The following is a 17,500-nucleotide window of genomic DNA, read 5'->3' as shown; positions in this document are numbered from 1 at the left end:
GGCCGTAAAATGCCCAGGTCTGATTTAGAAGCTTGTCATTTCTCAAATCTACTTTAAAAACAAGCATGTTGACTGTTTTGAGAGAGATACCTAACACTATATAACATCTTTTAGTTATAAAAGGGCACTCACTGGGCGAGGAGGCTGCAGTATTTTAAGTAGTAGATTGACATGAATCTTGTTTGACTCTGTGATCATTTGGGAAAATTCTTCAATAATTGTGCATTTCTTTCTGCACTCTGTAAGCCTATCATTTCGAGCTACCACTTTAGTACCATCTTTGATTTTGTTGTGGCCCATGTTGGAGCCCAGTCTGGATCTGTAAAATTGTAGAAGTCATCTGGTTTCCCTAATGGAAAGAAAAAGCAAAATAAAAACGTCATCAAATTATATACAGCTCTTTTTAAAATGAAATAATCGTAGAAGCCTTTGATTGTCGGATCACGGCTTTGTCACGTTTGACAGCGACGAGTTTCTGCACGACCAGGCTATTAACTATCCAATATTTCTTATATATTGTGATCTTTCATTAATAACTAGTTCGTAGCACTTACCATTGATAAAATGTTCACTGCAGACTTGTGTGGTTTTTGCTTTCTCATTGTTTAGATCAGCCTGGTGCATGTTGGACAGCCAATGACATCTGCGCTCCGTGGACAACTCTCTTGTTTTTTTTTTTCTCCTTGATTTATTTATGATTACTGGAATTCTAAAGAACTTAAGGCCCAAGCTGTTTTTTTACATGCATTTTTTTTTTTATTTCTCTTTGCTATTTGGGCTTATTAGAACCTGATTAGAATAAAAACTAAGCATCATCTTTTGATAAGATGTACTTTTAGAGAAAAAGTATGTCCACATATGTGGATTCTTGTTCCGAATTTCCATAAAGTGCTGTCCACGCATGTGACCGCTAAGCCCTAGGAGGTTAAGTCCCCTTGTCTCGAATAGAGTTGTGCCTGCATCCAATTACAGCACAGAGAGTAGGCTTAGCAAAGAAACTAAAGGAATTCTTGAGTGTAACAACCTCACGAGCACATGTTTTAGAAGAAACCTTTATTCATCACATGCACACTTCAAACAGGGTGAAATTCATCCTCTGCATAAACCTACGCAGACACGGGGAGAACATGCAAACTCCACACAGAAAGGCCCTTGCCGGCCGCTGGGTTCGAACCTGGAACCTTCTTGCTGTGAGGCGACTGTGCTAACCACTGTTCTATAATAAACGTGAGTTTGTGTAAATCCTCCAACATGGCCGACTTTCGGTTCAAAGCCTCATACGTAATTAGCTATGACGGCATGTGCAAATGAAGAATTGCTGGTATTGGTTTCCTGACTTGCACGGGAACGCGGTCAATTCAGCTCCGACTTTCGAGGTAAATGGAACATAGCATTAACCTAGCTGTAGAATGCATTTTAAAGTGGTGGTCATGTTAGCCAATAAGCCAAGTGTGATCAGATCTTTCTGGAACTTTGCACAGTTTGCAGTGATTAAGAGGAATGGGAAAGCGCTATCACTGTGATTATTGTGATCGCAGCTTTCAGGATACGCTGCACAACAGAAAGAAACATCTGAATGGTGTCCAGCACCATAGAGCCAAAAAAGCGTGGTTCGACAGCTTCCGAGGTAATGAGCATTGCATCAGCTGCATGCACTAAAAAACCGATGATTTTTCTTCATCTTTTCTATTTTTGTATGTTCTGTCTGTTACCCAAACATAGATGCAGTTGCAGTTCTTCAGGACGAGAGGGCAAAACAAGGATGTAGGAAGTTCCTGCAGACAGGTAAAGCTGATGGAGAATCTGGCACAATTGTTATTGTGATGCATTTCCACATAGATAAGGTGACCCAGACATACAATAGATAAGTTGTCTAAATACCTGTTAAATTGCAGGATTTGTGATTGTTTTAAAAAAAAAAAGCATCCATCCATTATCCGAAACTGCTTATCCTGTGCAGGGTTGTGGGCAAGCTGGAGCCTATACCAGCTGACTATGGGCGACAGGCAGGGTACACCATGGACAAGTTGCCAGATGATCGCAGGGCTGATGCATAGAGAGACACAGCCATTCACACACTCACCTACGGTCAATTTTTTAGAGCCACCAGTTAGCCTAACCTGCATGTCTTTGGACTGTGGGGAAAACCAGAGCACTCTGAAGAAACCCACGTGGACACAAGGAGAACATGCGAACTCCACACAGAAAGGCCCCTGTTGGCCAGTGGGCTCGAACCCAGAACCTTCTTGCTGTGAGGCAACAGTGCTAACCATTACACCACTTTGCAGCCTGAAACCAAGAGCAATAAAGGCACATCTTTTTTTCTATTTTCAATTTATATTCTTTTATGGGTTATAAAGAAGAAACCTTACAATAACTTGGTGCACAAGTGTGTACTGGGTGGTTTTTTTTTTTGGTTTTTTTTTAAATTTTATTTATTTTTTTAAAGCACCTTTTGTTTGTAATACAGCACTCAGTCTTTTTGGGTAAGACTAAGCTGGTACATCTGGGGGGTTAAATAAATTAAATTTAATTCCCTGCAAAAATCCTCCAGAGCTAACAAATTGTGAGGGGATTGCCTGTGCACAACCCTCAAGTCATTCCACAGGTTTTCAATACATTTAATGGGGCCATCCTTAAAAAAAAAAAATCCGTTTCCTGTCCACCGGGTGAGCAAAAAAACTTTCAGTCGGGAGGGAGGGATTTATTTATTTTTAAATATATGGATGGATAAGAAATCGCAATGCTGTTTGCTTTTCCTTTCAGTACTTTTTTTTTTTATTACAAAAGCAGACACATTTAATAAAATATGACGGTTTAATCAACTGAAACTTGTACAAAAACTTTAAGTTAGCATTTTAAATGCTGACTGCAACATTTGCAAAACTTGTACAAGGGTACTTAAAATGTCTGACACACGGACTTTTTGTAGTTCTAAATCGACCGTTAGGCCTAGTTCGGATAAAATTACACTATTAAAATGATCACTGAATGATTTTGTTTTTCTGAATCTTTATTTTGTTGTTCGCTAGAATACCATTTTGCGATTTCACACTTAAGCAAATGTTTGAAAACTTCGGATCTCCTTCCTTCATGGTGGCTGCCATTTTTTTTTTTTTTTGTGCAACACGGTGCATGCGCAGAGCTGATTCAATTCTATATTCTGCGCGGAATGCAGGGCTTTCCACAAGCACCGGCTGCCGGCCATACAGCCGACTACACAAGTCCAGCCGGCTACTTTAATGACTTATTTTTGTAGCCCACAGGCTCTAAATATTAATTTTCAATTTTAATAAAATTAAATGTTTATCTAACGGACTGACAATAATGTCAAACTGAACCACACTCATTTAAGTTGTGATTCGCGCTGTTTGTACCGATAACTACAAATTCCCCACCGACTTTGTTGATCAAGGGAGAGTAACTCATCCGCGGCCCCGACATGCGGTGTGTTTGCGCGTGCGCACTCAGCGGAGGCAGTAGTGTGTCGGAGGCGACATCGGAGGGAACAGAAGCAGAGATGATGCTTATTTTGTCTCCGGTAAACCAGTCTTCTCTCGTTCAATTACGTGCTGGCATCAAAAGACACCGTTGGTTGTAAATGAAACCAGACTGAGTCGTTGGAGTGCATTTTCATACACAAATAGAGAAATGTTCGCTGAGTGTTTGTGTAGCCACCACTGCCGACCGTTGTCGTTGTTAATTCATAGCATGCTCAGTTGCGTGAATGTGTCATGCACCGAAAATAAGAGATTTACAAGCCAGGAACGTCCCATGATGCAATACTTAAGAAAAGAAAGATTTACTGCCATTTTACTTTGTATTTGAGTAAAGTGAATAAATAAATGGTCTGTGGAAAATACATTTAATCCTGGGAACTGTGTGCACGGGAGTTTTTGTGTTTACTCTCCCCCGGCTGGCTACTTATTTGTCATGGCTGGCTAGTGTGAGCCTTAGTGGAAAGCCCTGGGAATGCGTAAATGTCAAGTTCGATTTTAGATTTACGAACACGAAAAAAATGTCGAAAAACCAGCGTTAAAAAAAATTTCAACCGCACAAACGGCACTCACCCGGCCGGTGGACCAGAAACAGAACATTTTTTAATAATGGTCTGGTATTTAGCAGAAGCTGTTATCCAGAACGATGTACAACACACTGGAGGGTGAAATTTTTCTTCAATCTCAGATGCCTGAAGGTTTTGTGCTAAAATGGATGCAGCAGTCCCATAGCATGATGCTTCACCATGGGTATGGTGTTTTGGGGATAAGCTGTCTTGTTTTGTGTCAAACCTATCTTTTTAGAATTGTGTCTGAATGTTCTACCTTGGTCTCGTCAGACCATAACCCCCCCCCCCCCCCCCCCCCCCATGGTTTGGGGTGATTTTAGGTGGGTGTGGATTATTTTTCTTCAGTCTAGTCATCCTACTCCAAAGCCCAAACATGAGTACATGTGTTATTTACCAGCTGGGAGGTCCGTATCGTGAAATACCGTGACAGAGGTCTTGAAAGTACTGACCGAGGCCGAGGTCACGGTATTTCACCATATGGACCGACCTTAAGCTGGTAAATAATATATTTATTTTTTTCTTTACCAAATTCTGACAGAAAACGAGCGTGCCCGAAAGGGGAAAACTGAGCCGAGGCGAGCCGCCATTTTGAATCCTCATTCACGGCTGTAATGCAGATTGCTTCCTCCTTAGTATATAAGTGCACTTCCATGGCAGGAAAAAAAAAAACTACATTTTGCTGCCTATGTAGTCCCCTATTTAGACAAAATTGAGTCATTCAGGTTTCAGCCATGTTTTTGCTCAGCGTTGGCAGCAGTTACAGGTTTTTAGCTTTCTCCTGAAATGTTTTTTCTTCTTCCTCAGGGTAGTAAAACTCGCTTTCGCTGTGAACACTGTCATTATCACTATCCATGCTGTAAAATTAATGCTATTCTCCTGAGAAATGTGAAAAATAAATGTTGACAAAAATTGCTACCATGTTTGTTGTGAACGAGTGAGTCGCCAGAGGTCCGTGTCGTGGGATACGGACTCGCTCGCCAGCCAATCAGAGTGCAAGATTTGATGGAAACCAGACTGCGAAAAAAAATAATTCACATGCATGAAGTGACTAGTACTTGCCAGATATTCCTGCAGCTCCTTCAGCGGTCAGATGAAGCCAAGGGAATGTGACAGGAGATATTACAGAAATTGGCTCATTATATGGCGTTAATCAGAATAATTTAATTGACAGGTGTATCATAATTGCTTTTGAACATGAGTTTGAATGTGATTGGTTAATTCTGAGGACAGTCACATGCCCCATTATAAGTGTGAATGTATTGTGCAAAAAGGTTACAAGTCTCTTTCAGTTTTTCTGAGTTTCTATTTGTTTTGCTTGAATTTTGTTGGCTGCTGTATTACATTAAAAGTTGAGAGATTTGACATGATTTATCTTGGTTTAGATTTCTTTACATCACAGTCCTGTGAACTTATTTATTTTAAAAAACAGGTATGTAGAATCACACTGTTGTAGCTTCAGTACAAAATGAGACCAAACATGTCTTGGCTGACTTACATTTGGGGTTAAAGGAACAGTCCACCGTAATTCCATAATGAAATATGCTCTTATCTGAATTGAGACGAGCTGCTCCGTACCTGTCCGAGCTTTGCGCGACCTCCCAGTCAGTCAGACGCGCTGTCACTCCTGTTAGCAATGTAGCTAGGCTCAGTATGGCCAATGGTATTTTTTGGGGCTGTAGTTAGATGCGACCAAACTCTTCCGCGTTTTTCCTGTTTACATAGGTTTATATGACCAGTGATATGAAACAAGTTCAGTTACACGAATTGAAACGTAGCGATTTTCTATGCTATGGAAAGTCCGCACTATAATGACAGGCGTACTAACACCTTCTGCGCGCTTCGGCAGCGCATTGATACGGAGCTCAGATATCAATGCGCTGCCGAAGCGCGCAGAAGGTGTTAGTACGCCTGTCATTATAGTGCAGACTTTCCATAGCATAGAAAATCGCTACGTTTCAATTCGTGTAACTGAACTTGTTTCATATCACTGGTCATATAAACCTATGTAAACAGGAAAAACGCGGAAGAGTTTGGTCGCATCTAACTACAGCCCCAAAAAATACCATTGGCCATGCTGAGCCTAGCTACGTTGCTAACAGGAGTGACAGCGCGTCTGACTGCGTCTGACTGACTGGGAGGTCGCGCAAAGCTCGGAGAGGTACGGAGCAGCTCGTCTCAATTCGGATAAGAGCATATTTCATTATGAAATTACGGTGGACTGTTCCTTTTAAGCATGGGAATTGTGAAACCACTGTGATGTTTTGTGTTTAACTGTATTCTGATTAATAGACCTCTGTCTCCCCTTCAGGTCAGTGTGTATTTGGCCCCAGTTGCCGGTACTCCCATATGTCTGAACAGGATATGAAGAATTTGGAGCAAAATATTCATGGTGAGCTACTTATTTGTTATGCTATAGTGACAGAAGCTTGTGGACACCTGACCATCAAAGTCTTTGTGCTTTTGGAATATCCCATTCCAGATTTAGTACTTCCTTTTGCTGTTCTAATAGCCTCCACTCTTCTTGGAAGTCTTTCAACTAGATTTTGGAATGTGGCTGTGGGGATTTGTACTCATTCAGCCACAAGAGCATTAGTGCAATGTGGCACTGATTTCAGGTGAGGAGGCCTGTCACACAGTGTTCCAAAAGTGAGTTGAGGTCAGGGCTCTGTTCAACTTCTTCCATACAAACCTTGGCAAAATATTTGTATAAAACTTCCTTTGCGCACAGGGGTATGGACATTACTCGTATATGTTTAGGCCCCTTATTTCCTGTAAAGGGAAATCTTAATGCTACAGCATTCAGAGACCTTCTAAAAGACTGTGCATCTTACTTTATAGCAGCAGTTTATGGAAGACCCACATGGGTGTGAAGATTGGGTGTTGACATACTTTTGATCATATGGTGTGTTAACAAGCCTAGTGTTAGTTTTTAATTTGCAAAAGGGCATGTAGGTATACATGGCTGTTGTGAATGGGGGTTTGAGCCTGATTTTAAACCTGCTTAAACTGGAAGAGACAAATATGACTGTGTAGACAAGTGTTGGCATTTATCACCTTTTTTTTTTTCTCCTCTGCAAATAATTTTCCAGTATCCTTTTTTCATTTTTTTTTATTGTACTTTTGCTTTCCTTTTTCTAAATTTTTTTATTTTATTTTTCGGAAAAATGCCAAGACCAGAAGCTTTTTTTTTTTTTTTCCCCCCTCTCCTCCTCCTGCGTAAAGGCCACAAGTGGAGGCTATCCGCATCGGATCTGCTTTAATATCAACAGATACTCGATTAAGGTATGTGAAATCTTTCATCATGGCACACCGTCAGCTTGTTCAGTGTGCTGAGTGCAAGATGTTTAGTCATTCTTCCTCTGTCGCTACTGATTTGCTTTGTGATGTGTAGATTAGTTAGCTCTCTGATGGAGAAGATTGCAGCTTTGGAGGTGCATACAGTATCCAGACTTTTTAGAGAGGGCTAGTGCGAATGAGAACAGTGTAGTTTCTGCAGGGGAAAGTCTGGATGCCTTAGATGTAGTTAGCAATCCCCCAACTCCGGCATTAGAGCCCTCACAGCGGGGCAAATGTGTGACTGCGGCATAAGCGTAGAGCCGAAGCTACTGCTGAGACTCCCCCACGTGTCGAACAGGTTTGCCCTCAGTGATGCACCCGCTGAGAAACCTGAAAGAGCTCTGGTTATAGGGGACTCTATCATACGACATGTGAAATTAGCTAGGCCTTTAGGGACACCAGCAGCTTTAGTCAGGTGTATACCGGTAGCCAGGGTGCCAGACATAGCAGGTAATCTTAGGGTCCTAGGCAAGCACAGGTTCTCAAAGATAGTTATCCATGTAGGAGCTAATGATACATGCCTTCGTCAGTCTGAAGTTACTAAGAGTAACTTTTTTTTTTTGTAGAGGTGTTTTAAATTAGCGAAGGCAATGTCTGATGCTGTAGTATGCTCTGGCCCCATCCCAATGCGGTGTGGCAATGTAGCTTACAGCAGGTTATGTTCACTGAACTGCTGGATGTCCAGGTGGTGCTCTGAAAACAGTGTGGGCTTTATAGATAATTCGACTAATTTTGAGGGCACTGCTGGCCTGTTAGGGTGGGACAGTATCCATCCCACTCGGGAAGGTGCTGCTCTCATTTCTTGCAGCATAGCTCATAGTCTCAGAACAGGTCTAGTTAACGTCTGACGATCCAGAGCCAAGGCCAGGGAGCAGACGAACAGGCTAACCCAACTGTCTGCTAGGTTCACAGAGTCGTCAATCAGGGTAGACCCTGAAGCCGCCGCCAGGCGCCGCTAAAACCGCCATTTAGAATTTGAGCCGCCGCCAGCCAATAATTTTGTAAGCCAATTTGAGCCGCTATCTAATAAAATTTGGCTGAGCCACTAAGAATTGTGTACATCAAATAATGGGTTTATCCACATCATGAGCTACAAGAAAAGTGACACAAACATGATCAACTGTACACACTAGTAGTAACACAATAGAGACGTATAGGCATACACTGTAGAGATTTAGAACTGATATCACAGCACAGAGAGCCACCACAAGCTTGCCGTTGTGACTACCTGTCTGGCTTCCCGCCCCTCACACCGTTACCACGATACACTGGGGAACCCAGGAACCCACCCAGAGCATCAATCGACTCCGATATCGACGAGATGGCTGCATTCTTTGCCGCTGCTGAGGGAAAGTGTAAAGGTTTTTTTTTTTGTTTCACATACTTCGAGATTGATTAAAAAAAAAAAGTACTCCACCACTCTACTTTCATCATAGTAAGATAGCTGCCAGTCCTTCACTGGTCATTGCTAGTGAGAGTAGATAGCTAGATGCCTTCCTCGAACAATCCAGATTAGCTTATTATTAGCATTGAACTACAATCTTGCTAGATTTATATTTACAATGAAGTAAGAGACCAGGGGACCTGTGGTAATTTGCTATTTATTCCCCCCATTTGTTTGATCCGTTTGCCCGGATATATGCCACACAGTGACGTCCAGTATCAGCCATTTGTAGCCATAAACATTTTGGTGGCTGCAGCAGCCATTAAGGTTTTGGCTGAGTCAGCTAGCCAGCCAATAATTTCATCAGCCAGCCATTATCCTGAAAACAAACGGCTTTGGGGTCTAACTCAGGGTCCACTACATCGAGACTGTGTCTGTTCCCCAAGCTCGACAGAAAAGTAGAAATACTCAGTTTGTTTCAGTAAACTAATCAATATAAAATTAGATCATACTGACTGTACAGCCACTGCCAGCACCTTTTGATCTAAAGGTAGGGCTATTATATATTAGATCTCTTACACCTAAAGCACTAATTGTTTAACTTATTACTGGTCAGGAGTTTAATGCACTGTGTTTAACAGAAACATGGATTAAGCCAAATGAATATATAGCATTAAATGAAGTTAGTCCTCCTGGATGCAGTTATATATGCCAGCCTTGTCTAACTGGCAGAGGAGGAGGAGTCGCGGTTATTTATAATGACTATCAAGATGGAGCACAACCTGGTTATAAATTTAATACATTTGAAGTTCTTCATACTAATAATGTATCTAGCCTTGAAAAATAAGTCTACCCGGTTAATTCTATTACGTATTTACAGGCCCTCGGGGCCATATTCTGAGTTTCTTTCTGAATTTGCAGATTTTATCTCAGACGGAGTCATTTCCATAGACAAAGCTTTAGTTGTCGGAGATTTTTAATATTCACTTTGATAACCCAGAAGACCCTTTGAAAACACCATTTGTGTCCATTTTAGATTCAGTAGGGGTTAGTGTCATAGGATCGACCCATAATGGTCACAGTCTTGATCTAATACTGACATTGGGGTTAAACGTAGAAAAGTCACACTTCCACAGTCTGATGCTATCTTCGATCATTATCTCATCTCATTCAAAATATGTCTGAGTAATAATATATGCACCTCATTACACTAATGTATTAAAAATACATTCATGTCATCTACTGCACAGAGTTTTATAAATTTGACTTCGGGGATTCTTCGTGACTCACCAAAGGCAGTAATAAGACCAGAGTTGCATTTGTTGGTGGCTGTGGTCATAAGATGGTCTACCACTATGATGAAAAGGAAAGGGGCAAACACATGTCCTTGCAAAACATCAGTGATGTCAAAAGTGTCTGATATTTTGCCATCCACCAAGACTGCGCTCTTTGAATTGTCATACAGAAGTTGAATGGCCTCGATGATGCACAGCAGTATTGCATAGTGACTGAGCACTACAGGGAACGTGTATTCCCTGTTGATGGAATCAAATTAAATGACCTGGACTTTGCTGACAACATATGCCTGCTAGAATCAACAATGGAGGGTGCCCAGAAATACAACCCCGATTCCAAAAACGTTGGGACAAAGTACAATTTGTAAACAAACGGAATGCAATAATTTACAAATCTCAAAAACTGATATTGTATTCACAATAGAACATAGACAACATATCAAATGTCGAAAGTGAGACATTTTGAAATTTCATGCCAAATATTGGCTCATTTGAAATTTCATGACAGCAACACATCTCAAAGTTGGGACAGGGGCAATAAGAGGCTGGAAAAGTTAAAGGTACAGGTCATTAACATGACTGGGTATAAAAAGAGCATCTTGGAGTGGCAGCGGCTCTCAGAAGTAAAGATGGGAAGAGGATCACCAATCCCCCTAATTCTGTGCCGACAAATAGTGGAGCAATATCAGAAAGGAGTTTGACAGTGTAAAATTGCAAATAGTTTGAACATATCATCTACAGTGCATAATATCAAAAGATTCAGAGACTCTGGAAGAATCTCTGTGCATAAGGGTCAAGGCCGGAAAACCATACTGGGTGCCCGTGATCTTCGGGGCCTTAAGGCCAATTTATGCTGACAACCCAGTCCTCGCAGATAGCGTCGCAGACACTGTCTGCGTAGCCCCCCCCACCTTCGCAGACGCTCTGCGCGCACCTCCCAAAAATTGTGACCACCGCAGAAGCCTCGCAGACAAGAGGGCTCTGATTGGTCCACTCTACATCTGCTGTACACGCACTTCCGCTTCCCTACTTTCCCGGTTTGGTTTGTTTTCACGACCGGCATTTTTAAAAACACGAGCGAAGATGGAGCAGCATGAAGAGCAGTTGATTGAGGAAGTACGTACATCTATACGACTCCAGTTCTAGTCATTATAAAAAAAGTTCTAGTCATTATAAGTAACCGGAGGATAAACACTCCACTAACCACACCCACCAACTACTCCTAGCGACTTCGCGCCCCCTTGCGTTGTGCCGGTGAATAACATCGCACACGCCTATTACTCCCCGCTCAACGATAAATTACAACTGTCTGCGAAAGCCCTGTCGCAAGAGCATGCAGAGGCCTTTAGACGGCACTGCATCACATAGAGGCATGCTTCTGTATTGGAAATCACAAAATGGGCTCAGGAATATTTCCCGAGAACATTCTGTGAACACAATTCACCGTGCCATCTGCCGTTGCCAGCTAAAACACTATAGTTCAAAGTAGTTGTATCTAAACATGATCCAGAAGCGCAGACGTCTTCTCTGGGCCAAGGCTCATTTAAAATGGACTGTGGCAAAGTGGAAAACTGTTCTGTGGTCAGACGAGTCAAAATTTGAAGTTCTTTATGGAAATTGGGGACGCCATGTCATTCGGACTAAAGAGGAGAAGGACGACCCAAGTTATCAGCACTCAGTTCAGAAGCCTGCATCTCTGATGGTATGGGGTTGCATTAGTGCGTGTGGCATGGGCAGCTTACACATCTGGAAAGACACCATCAATGCTGAAAGGTATATCCAGGTTCTAGAGCAACATATGCTCCCATCCAGACGACGTCTCTTTCAGGGAAGACCTTGCATTTTCCAACATGACAATGCCAAACCACATACTGCATCAATTACAGCATCATGGCTGTGTAGGAGAAGGGTCCGGGTACCGAACTGGCCAGCCTGCAGTCCAGATCTTTCACCCATAGAAAACATTTGGCGCATCATAAAACGGAAGATACGACAAAAAAGACCTAAGACAGTTGAGCAACTAGAATCCTATATTAGACAAGAATGGGTTAACATTCCTATCCCTAAACTTGAGCAACTTGTCTCCTCAGTCCCCAGATGTTTACAGACTGTTGTAAAGGGAAAAGGGGATGTCTCACAGTGGTAAACATGGCCTTGTCCCAACTTTTTTGAGATGTGGTGTTGTCATGAAATTTTAAAATCACCTAATTTTTCTCTTTAAATGATATTTTCTCAGTTTAAACATTTGATATGTCGTCTATTCTGAATAAAATATGGAATTTTGAAACTTCCACATCATTGCATTCCATTTTTATTTACAATTTGTACTTGTCCCAACTTTTTTGGAATCGGGGTTGTAACTAAGCACCACAGCGAATGCAGCAAAATCAGTTGGGCTCGAGAGAAGTGTTAGCAAGACTGAGTACATGACTTGTAACCTGTGCCCTCAGAACCACCTCCCAGGTTAATGAGGAGGAACTCGCTTGTGTCTCGGACTTCCGCTGTTTGGGTTCCATGGTTGCTGATAGTAAAACTGATCTAAACCAAAGACAGGGATTAGCATGGTCAGTTTTTTGGAGGCTGGAGAAGTACCATGATCCCATTGAAATCGAAACTCTCCTTCTGTTGAACAACCTGTCTCTCTGTTCTCCTGTATGGGTGTGAAACCTAGGTTATCTCACAAGATGCGAGTAATAAAATCAACTTGTATGCAACCTCATGTTACAAGATAATGCTTGGCATTAGGCCTGTCGCGATATTCAATATACTGACTTATCGTACGGTAAATGTTTTTTTTTTTTTTTTTTTTTTTAAATCGCAATTTTGGCATGTACATCTACATAGGGAAGTCGCTGGAGTATTAGCTTGACCCATTGACTGAATAAAACACTGCGCTGTTTTCTGTTGTCTCACGCAGCTCTGTCAGAGGCGGGGTCTCCCAGCATACAACAGTTATCCAGCCAGGGTATCCACTGAAGGGGGGAAAAGACAACACGTTGCTCTGTTGTACAGACCATAGGTGTCAAATTGGGTATGGGCGTGTCCCTACCAATATTTCTGATTTGAAGAAGGGAAAAAAAAATCACACTCCGTGTGTGGTACACAAATGGTTACTGTAGGTTTCCACTGGGCGAAACCATGCAAAATTCGCTCATGAATATTCGCTCTGGGGTCGTGATCGTGAAAACAGCAAGCAAGTCTGGCTACCATGTCAGTTAGCAAGTGCGGTTGCAGTGCAGCGACCAGCTGCTAGCCAGCAAACTGTCCTTGAGGTTAGATTAGCTTGTAAAATGAATCTGTTAACAACAGTTCATATTCAGTGTGTAAAAAAACGACAACATACGAATATGACTGTTCTAAGTTTGTGTGGCATGTAAATAACAATCTGACTTGATGCTGACAACTGGTGTTCGTTAAAGTCACAAAGACGCATCAAATTGTGCTAACGAAGGCTAATATTGCACCTAGTCTTGCTTGTGAAGTGCCTGCAAACTTTAGCAGCCCGCTAAGCCTTAATTTGAAGTGCTTCAGTTAAGGCCTGCAGAGTGCCCTGACCAAGTTTGTATAATATGACCCATGTAAACAACAACCCGATGGTGATGTGGACGTTGTTCATAGATCAGACACCTTTTTTAATCAAATAAAACATTCATGTAATAAGCATAACAGCCTCTGCTGCCTTGATCAGAAATTTTTGGTTACTCCCACCTCTCTTTTGAAAACATCACATACCAAGTACATGCATACGCTGAACTGATTGGTCTTTGAGGGGGTTCATTTGAAAGCTGTAGGCTAAAAACTCTTCTCTGTCAAACCCTGTCACTACCTCCTCTCCCTCCCCTCTCTGCTCTGGGCTCAAGAAGACACCAAAAGGGCAATAATATAACAACCAATTAGAATTCCGATACATTCTGTTGCCAAGTAAAATTGTAACCTTTCAACGTGTCAAAGTTCTAGAGAGCTCGTCCTGTTTTACCATTAGATCAATCACATCAGCTTAAACTAGTTAAAGATCACACAGAAGATAGCCGACTCCCCCTGCCAGCCTAATGTAATGCAGTGTTTAAGGCTCCGTTTGTGTTTTACTTCCATTTATGAGGGAAAGGAACATGCTCCCTCCCGACAGTCAATGTGCTATTCGCTTGTAAGACACATTTGCAAATTGGTAGAATGAGTTAATCATCACATGCAAGATTTGCAATTAATCAAATGAATTGCATTATTATTATTATTATTATTCATGAAGTACTACAGTTCTGAACTTCAAATTTTAAAAGTCTGGACTTTGGAGAGATGATGGGGTTTTTTTTTTGGTGGAACATCTCATCTCATTTATCTCTAGCCGCTTTATCCTTCTACAGGGTCTCAGGCAAGTTGGAGCCTATCCCAGCTGACTACGGGTGAAAGGCGGGGTACACCCTGGACAAGTCGCCAGGTCATCACAGGGCTGACACACAGACACAGACAACCATTCACACTCACATTCACACCTACGGTCAATTTAGAGTCACCAGTTAACCTAACCTGCATGTCTTTGGACTGTGGGGGAAACCGGAGCACCCGGAGGAAACCCTCGCGGACACGGGGAGAATATGCAAACTCCGCACAGAAAGGCCCTCACCGGCCACGGGGATCGAACCCGGACCTTCTTGCTGTGAGGCGACAGCGCTAACCACTACACCACCGTGCCGCCCTTGGTGGAACACAACGGAGCAAAATATTGTGACCCTCTGTTGACCTGAAGTTGGCGCCACTGGGGGTTGGCATTGAGTTTATGTCCCCACCAATGTTAATACCAAACCTACGCCCTTGCCTACATGTTATCTTGTTCTAATTGTTACTTTTATCCAAATGACAGCTGGCAGTATGTTCTTACTTTGTACTTTTTATCTGGGTACTAATCGTTGGGGAACTGGATTGGCAGAATGTTGCCTGTGAAGAAAAGCATGTCTTTTTATTACCCTGTGCAAAGTTATTTACTTAAGTGCAATATTTAAGAGCCATAGACTTGTTTTTGGTGAGTGGTTTTGTTTGTGTATTTATTTTTATTTTTTTTGCGTTCCAATGTTGAGTTGAATAAGTTGGCTTAAAGTTTACTGTTCTCTGAAAGGGTGTATTTGCATGATCATTATTTTACTAGTGGCATAAAATTGTCTTGAAAAGATGTCGTTTATCGCAATAATTTCTGAGAATATATCGTCCAACAAAATTTATCATGACAGGCCTACTTGGCATCAAATGCACTGATGGTCTCTAACCTGACCATATACCAATGCTTGGAGGTGGAGCCACTCAGTAACACTGTACAACACCGCCAACTGTCTTTCCTTGGTCACCAACTTCGTCTGAACACAGACAAGCCAGCAAGGACTTATGCCTTGTATGTCCCACAACATGGCAAACGAAGGCCTGGTAGACAAGCCACCTTATATCTGACCTACATCTGGAAAGTCATGGGTGAAGGATATGATCTCATTTCCGACAAGGAAATTGAATCCCTTGCTGACGAGCTGAAATGGAGGAAGCTAGTGGTCACCTGCTCTCCAGCCAGATGATGATGATGATATCTCTCCTCCCTAATAGAAGATAACAAAAATAATCCTAGATTCCTATTTAATACTGTAGCAAAATTAACCAGGAATGAGACCACTATAGACACATGCACACCTGCAGTATGTAGTAGCAAAGACTTAATGAATTTTTTTTTTTTTCAATGGCAGAATTGAAAATATCCGACAAATTCAAACTACTAATTTGTCAGGCAAATTCAGTGACAATTTAAGTAACCCTGTCTTTTTTAACAATATAACTACCAGGTCAGCAATTAGAATGTTTTACTCCCCTTAGAGAAATCGAACTACTTTCATTGATCTCCACATCAAAATCCTCAACTTGTGTACTAGATCCCTTACCTACATGTGCATTCAAACAGATAATACCTGAAGTAATTGAACCACTTCTAAAAAATAATAAATTCTTCTCTTAGGATTGGCTATGTACCCAAATCCTTTAAACTTGCAGTTATCAAATCCCTGATTAAAAAAACCTGACCTTGATCTGTCAGCTGTCCAGTTATCGGACAATATCAAACCTCCCCTTTATCTCCAAGATCCTAGAAAAAGCTGTGGCACAGCAGTTATGCTCCTATTTACATAGGAATAACATCCATGAAATGTATCAGTCAGGATTTAGACCATCATAGCACAGAGACAGCACTGGTTATAGTAGTACCGTAAATGACCTACTGTTGGTGTCTGATCAGGGTTGTGTCTCACTGCTTGTGTTGCTTGACCTTAGTACAGCATTTAATACCATTTTGATCATTCTTTTGGATAGACTAGAAAAAGTTGAAGTTAAGGGAACAACGCTCTCCTGGCTCAGCTTTTATTTAGCTGATCGCTATCAGTATGTTGATGTAAATTATTTTTTTTAATTTTTTTTTCTCCTTGGACATACTGAAGTAAAATTTGGTGTTCCACAAGGTTCTGTCTTGGGCCCACTCCCCCCCCGCCCCCCATATATACTTTGTTTTTTTTTTTTTTTTTTTAAACACGCTGGTTTTTCGACTTTTTTTTTTTTTTTTTCGGGTTCGTAAATCTAAAATCGAACTTGACATTTATGCATTCCCAGGGCTTTCCACTAAGGCTTATATTAGCCAGCCATGATAAATAAGTAGCCGGCCGGGGGCGAGGAAACACAAACTCCTGTGCACACAGTTCCCAGGATTAAATGTATTTTCCACAGACCATTTATTTATTCACTTTACTCAAATACAAACTAAAATGGCAGTAAATCTTCTTTCTTTTCTTGCGTATTGCATCATGAGGCGTTCCTGGCTTGTAAATCTCTTTTCGGTGCATGACACATTCACGCAACTGAGCATGCTATGAATTAACAACAACGGTCTGCAGTGGTGGCTACACAAACACTCAGCGAACATTTCTCCATTTGTGTATGAAAATGCACTCCAACGACTCAGTTTGGTTTCATTTACAACCAACGGTGTCTTTTGATGCCAGCATGTAATTGAACGAGAGAAGACTGGTTTACTGGAGACAAAATAAGTGTTATCTCTGCTTCTGTTCCCTCCGATGTCGCCTCCGACAGCCCCGACACACTACTGCCTCCGCCGAGTGCGCGCACACCGCATGTCAGGGCCGCGGATGAGTTACTCTCCCTTGATCAATGAAGTCGGCGGGGAATTTGTGGTTATCGGTACAAACAGCGCGAATCACAACTTAAATGAGTGCGGTTCAGTTTGACATTATTGTCAGTCTGTTAGATAAACATTTAATTTTATTAAAATTGAAAATTAATATTTAGAGCCTGTGGGCTACAAAAATAAGTCATTAAAGTAGCCGGCTGGACTTAATTGTGTAGTCGGCTGTATGGCCGGCAGCCGGCGCTTGTGGAAAGCCC

The 17,500-nt window shown here is 41.7% G+C and overlaps 1 protein-coding gene across 7 annotated transcripts in view; it reads left to right on the top strand.

Moving 5' to 3' along the window:
* zmat5 (zinc finger, matrin-type 5) overlaps positions 1-17,500 on the top strand; it is a 122,951-nt gene that overhangs the window by 26,803 nt on the left and 78,648 nt on the right. For 6 of the 7 annotated variants that reach the window (XM_060912666.1, XM_060912667.1, XM_060912663.1 and 3 more), the window contains exons 2-4: positions 1,539-1,627; positions 1,723-1,785; positions 6,375-6,455. In XM_060912666.1, the coding sequence (XP_060768649.1) occupies positions 1,539-1,627; positions 1,723-1,785; positions 6,375-6,455 (233 nt within the window). Of the gene's footprint in view, positions 1-1,481; positions 1,628-1,722; positions 1,786-6,374; positions 6,456-17,500 lie in introns of all 7 variants that reach the window. The other variant, XM_060912665.1, reaches the window with a different exon arrangement.

Source organism: Neoarius graeffei, chromosome 28, assembly GCF_027579695.1.
Source record: "Neoarius graeffei isolate fNeoGra1 chromosome 28, fNeoGra1.pri, whole genome shotgun sequence".
NCBI lineage: Eukaryota > Metazoa > Chordata > Actinopteri > Siluriformes > Ariidae > Neoarius > Neoarius graeffei.
Note: the sequence above shows the minus strand (reverse complement) of the source record. Positions and strands in the feature narration are given on the sequence as shown.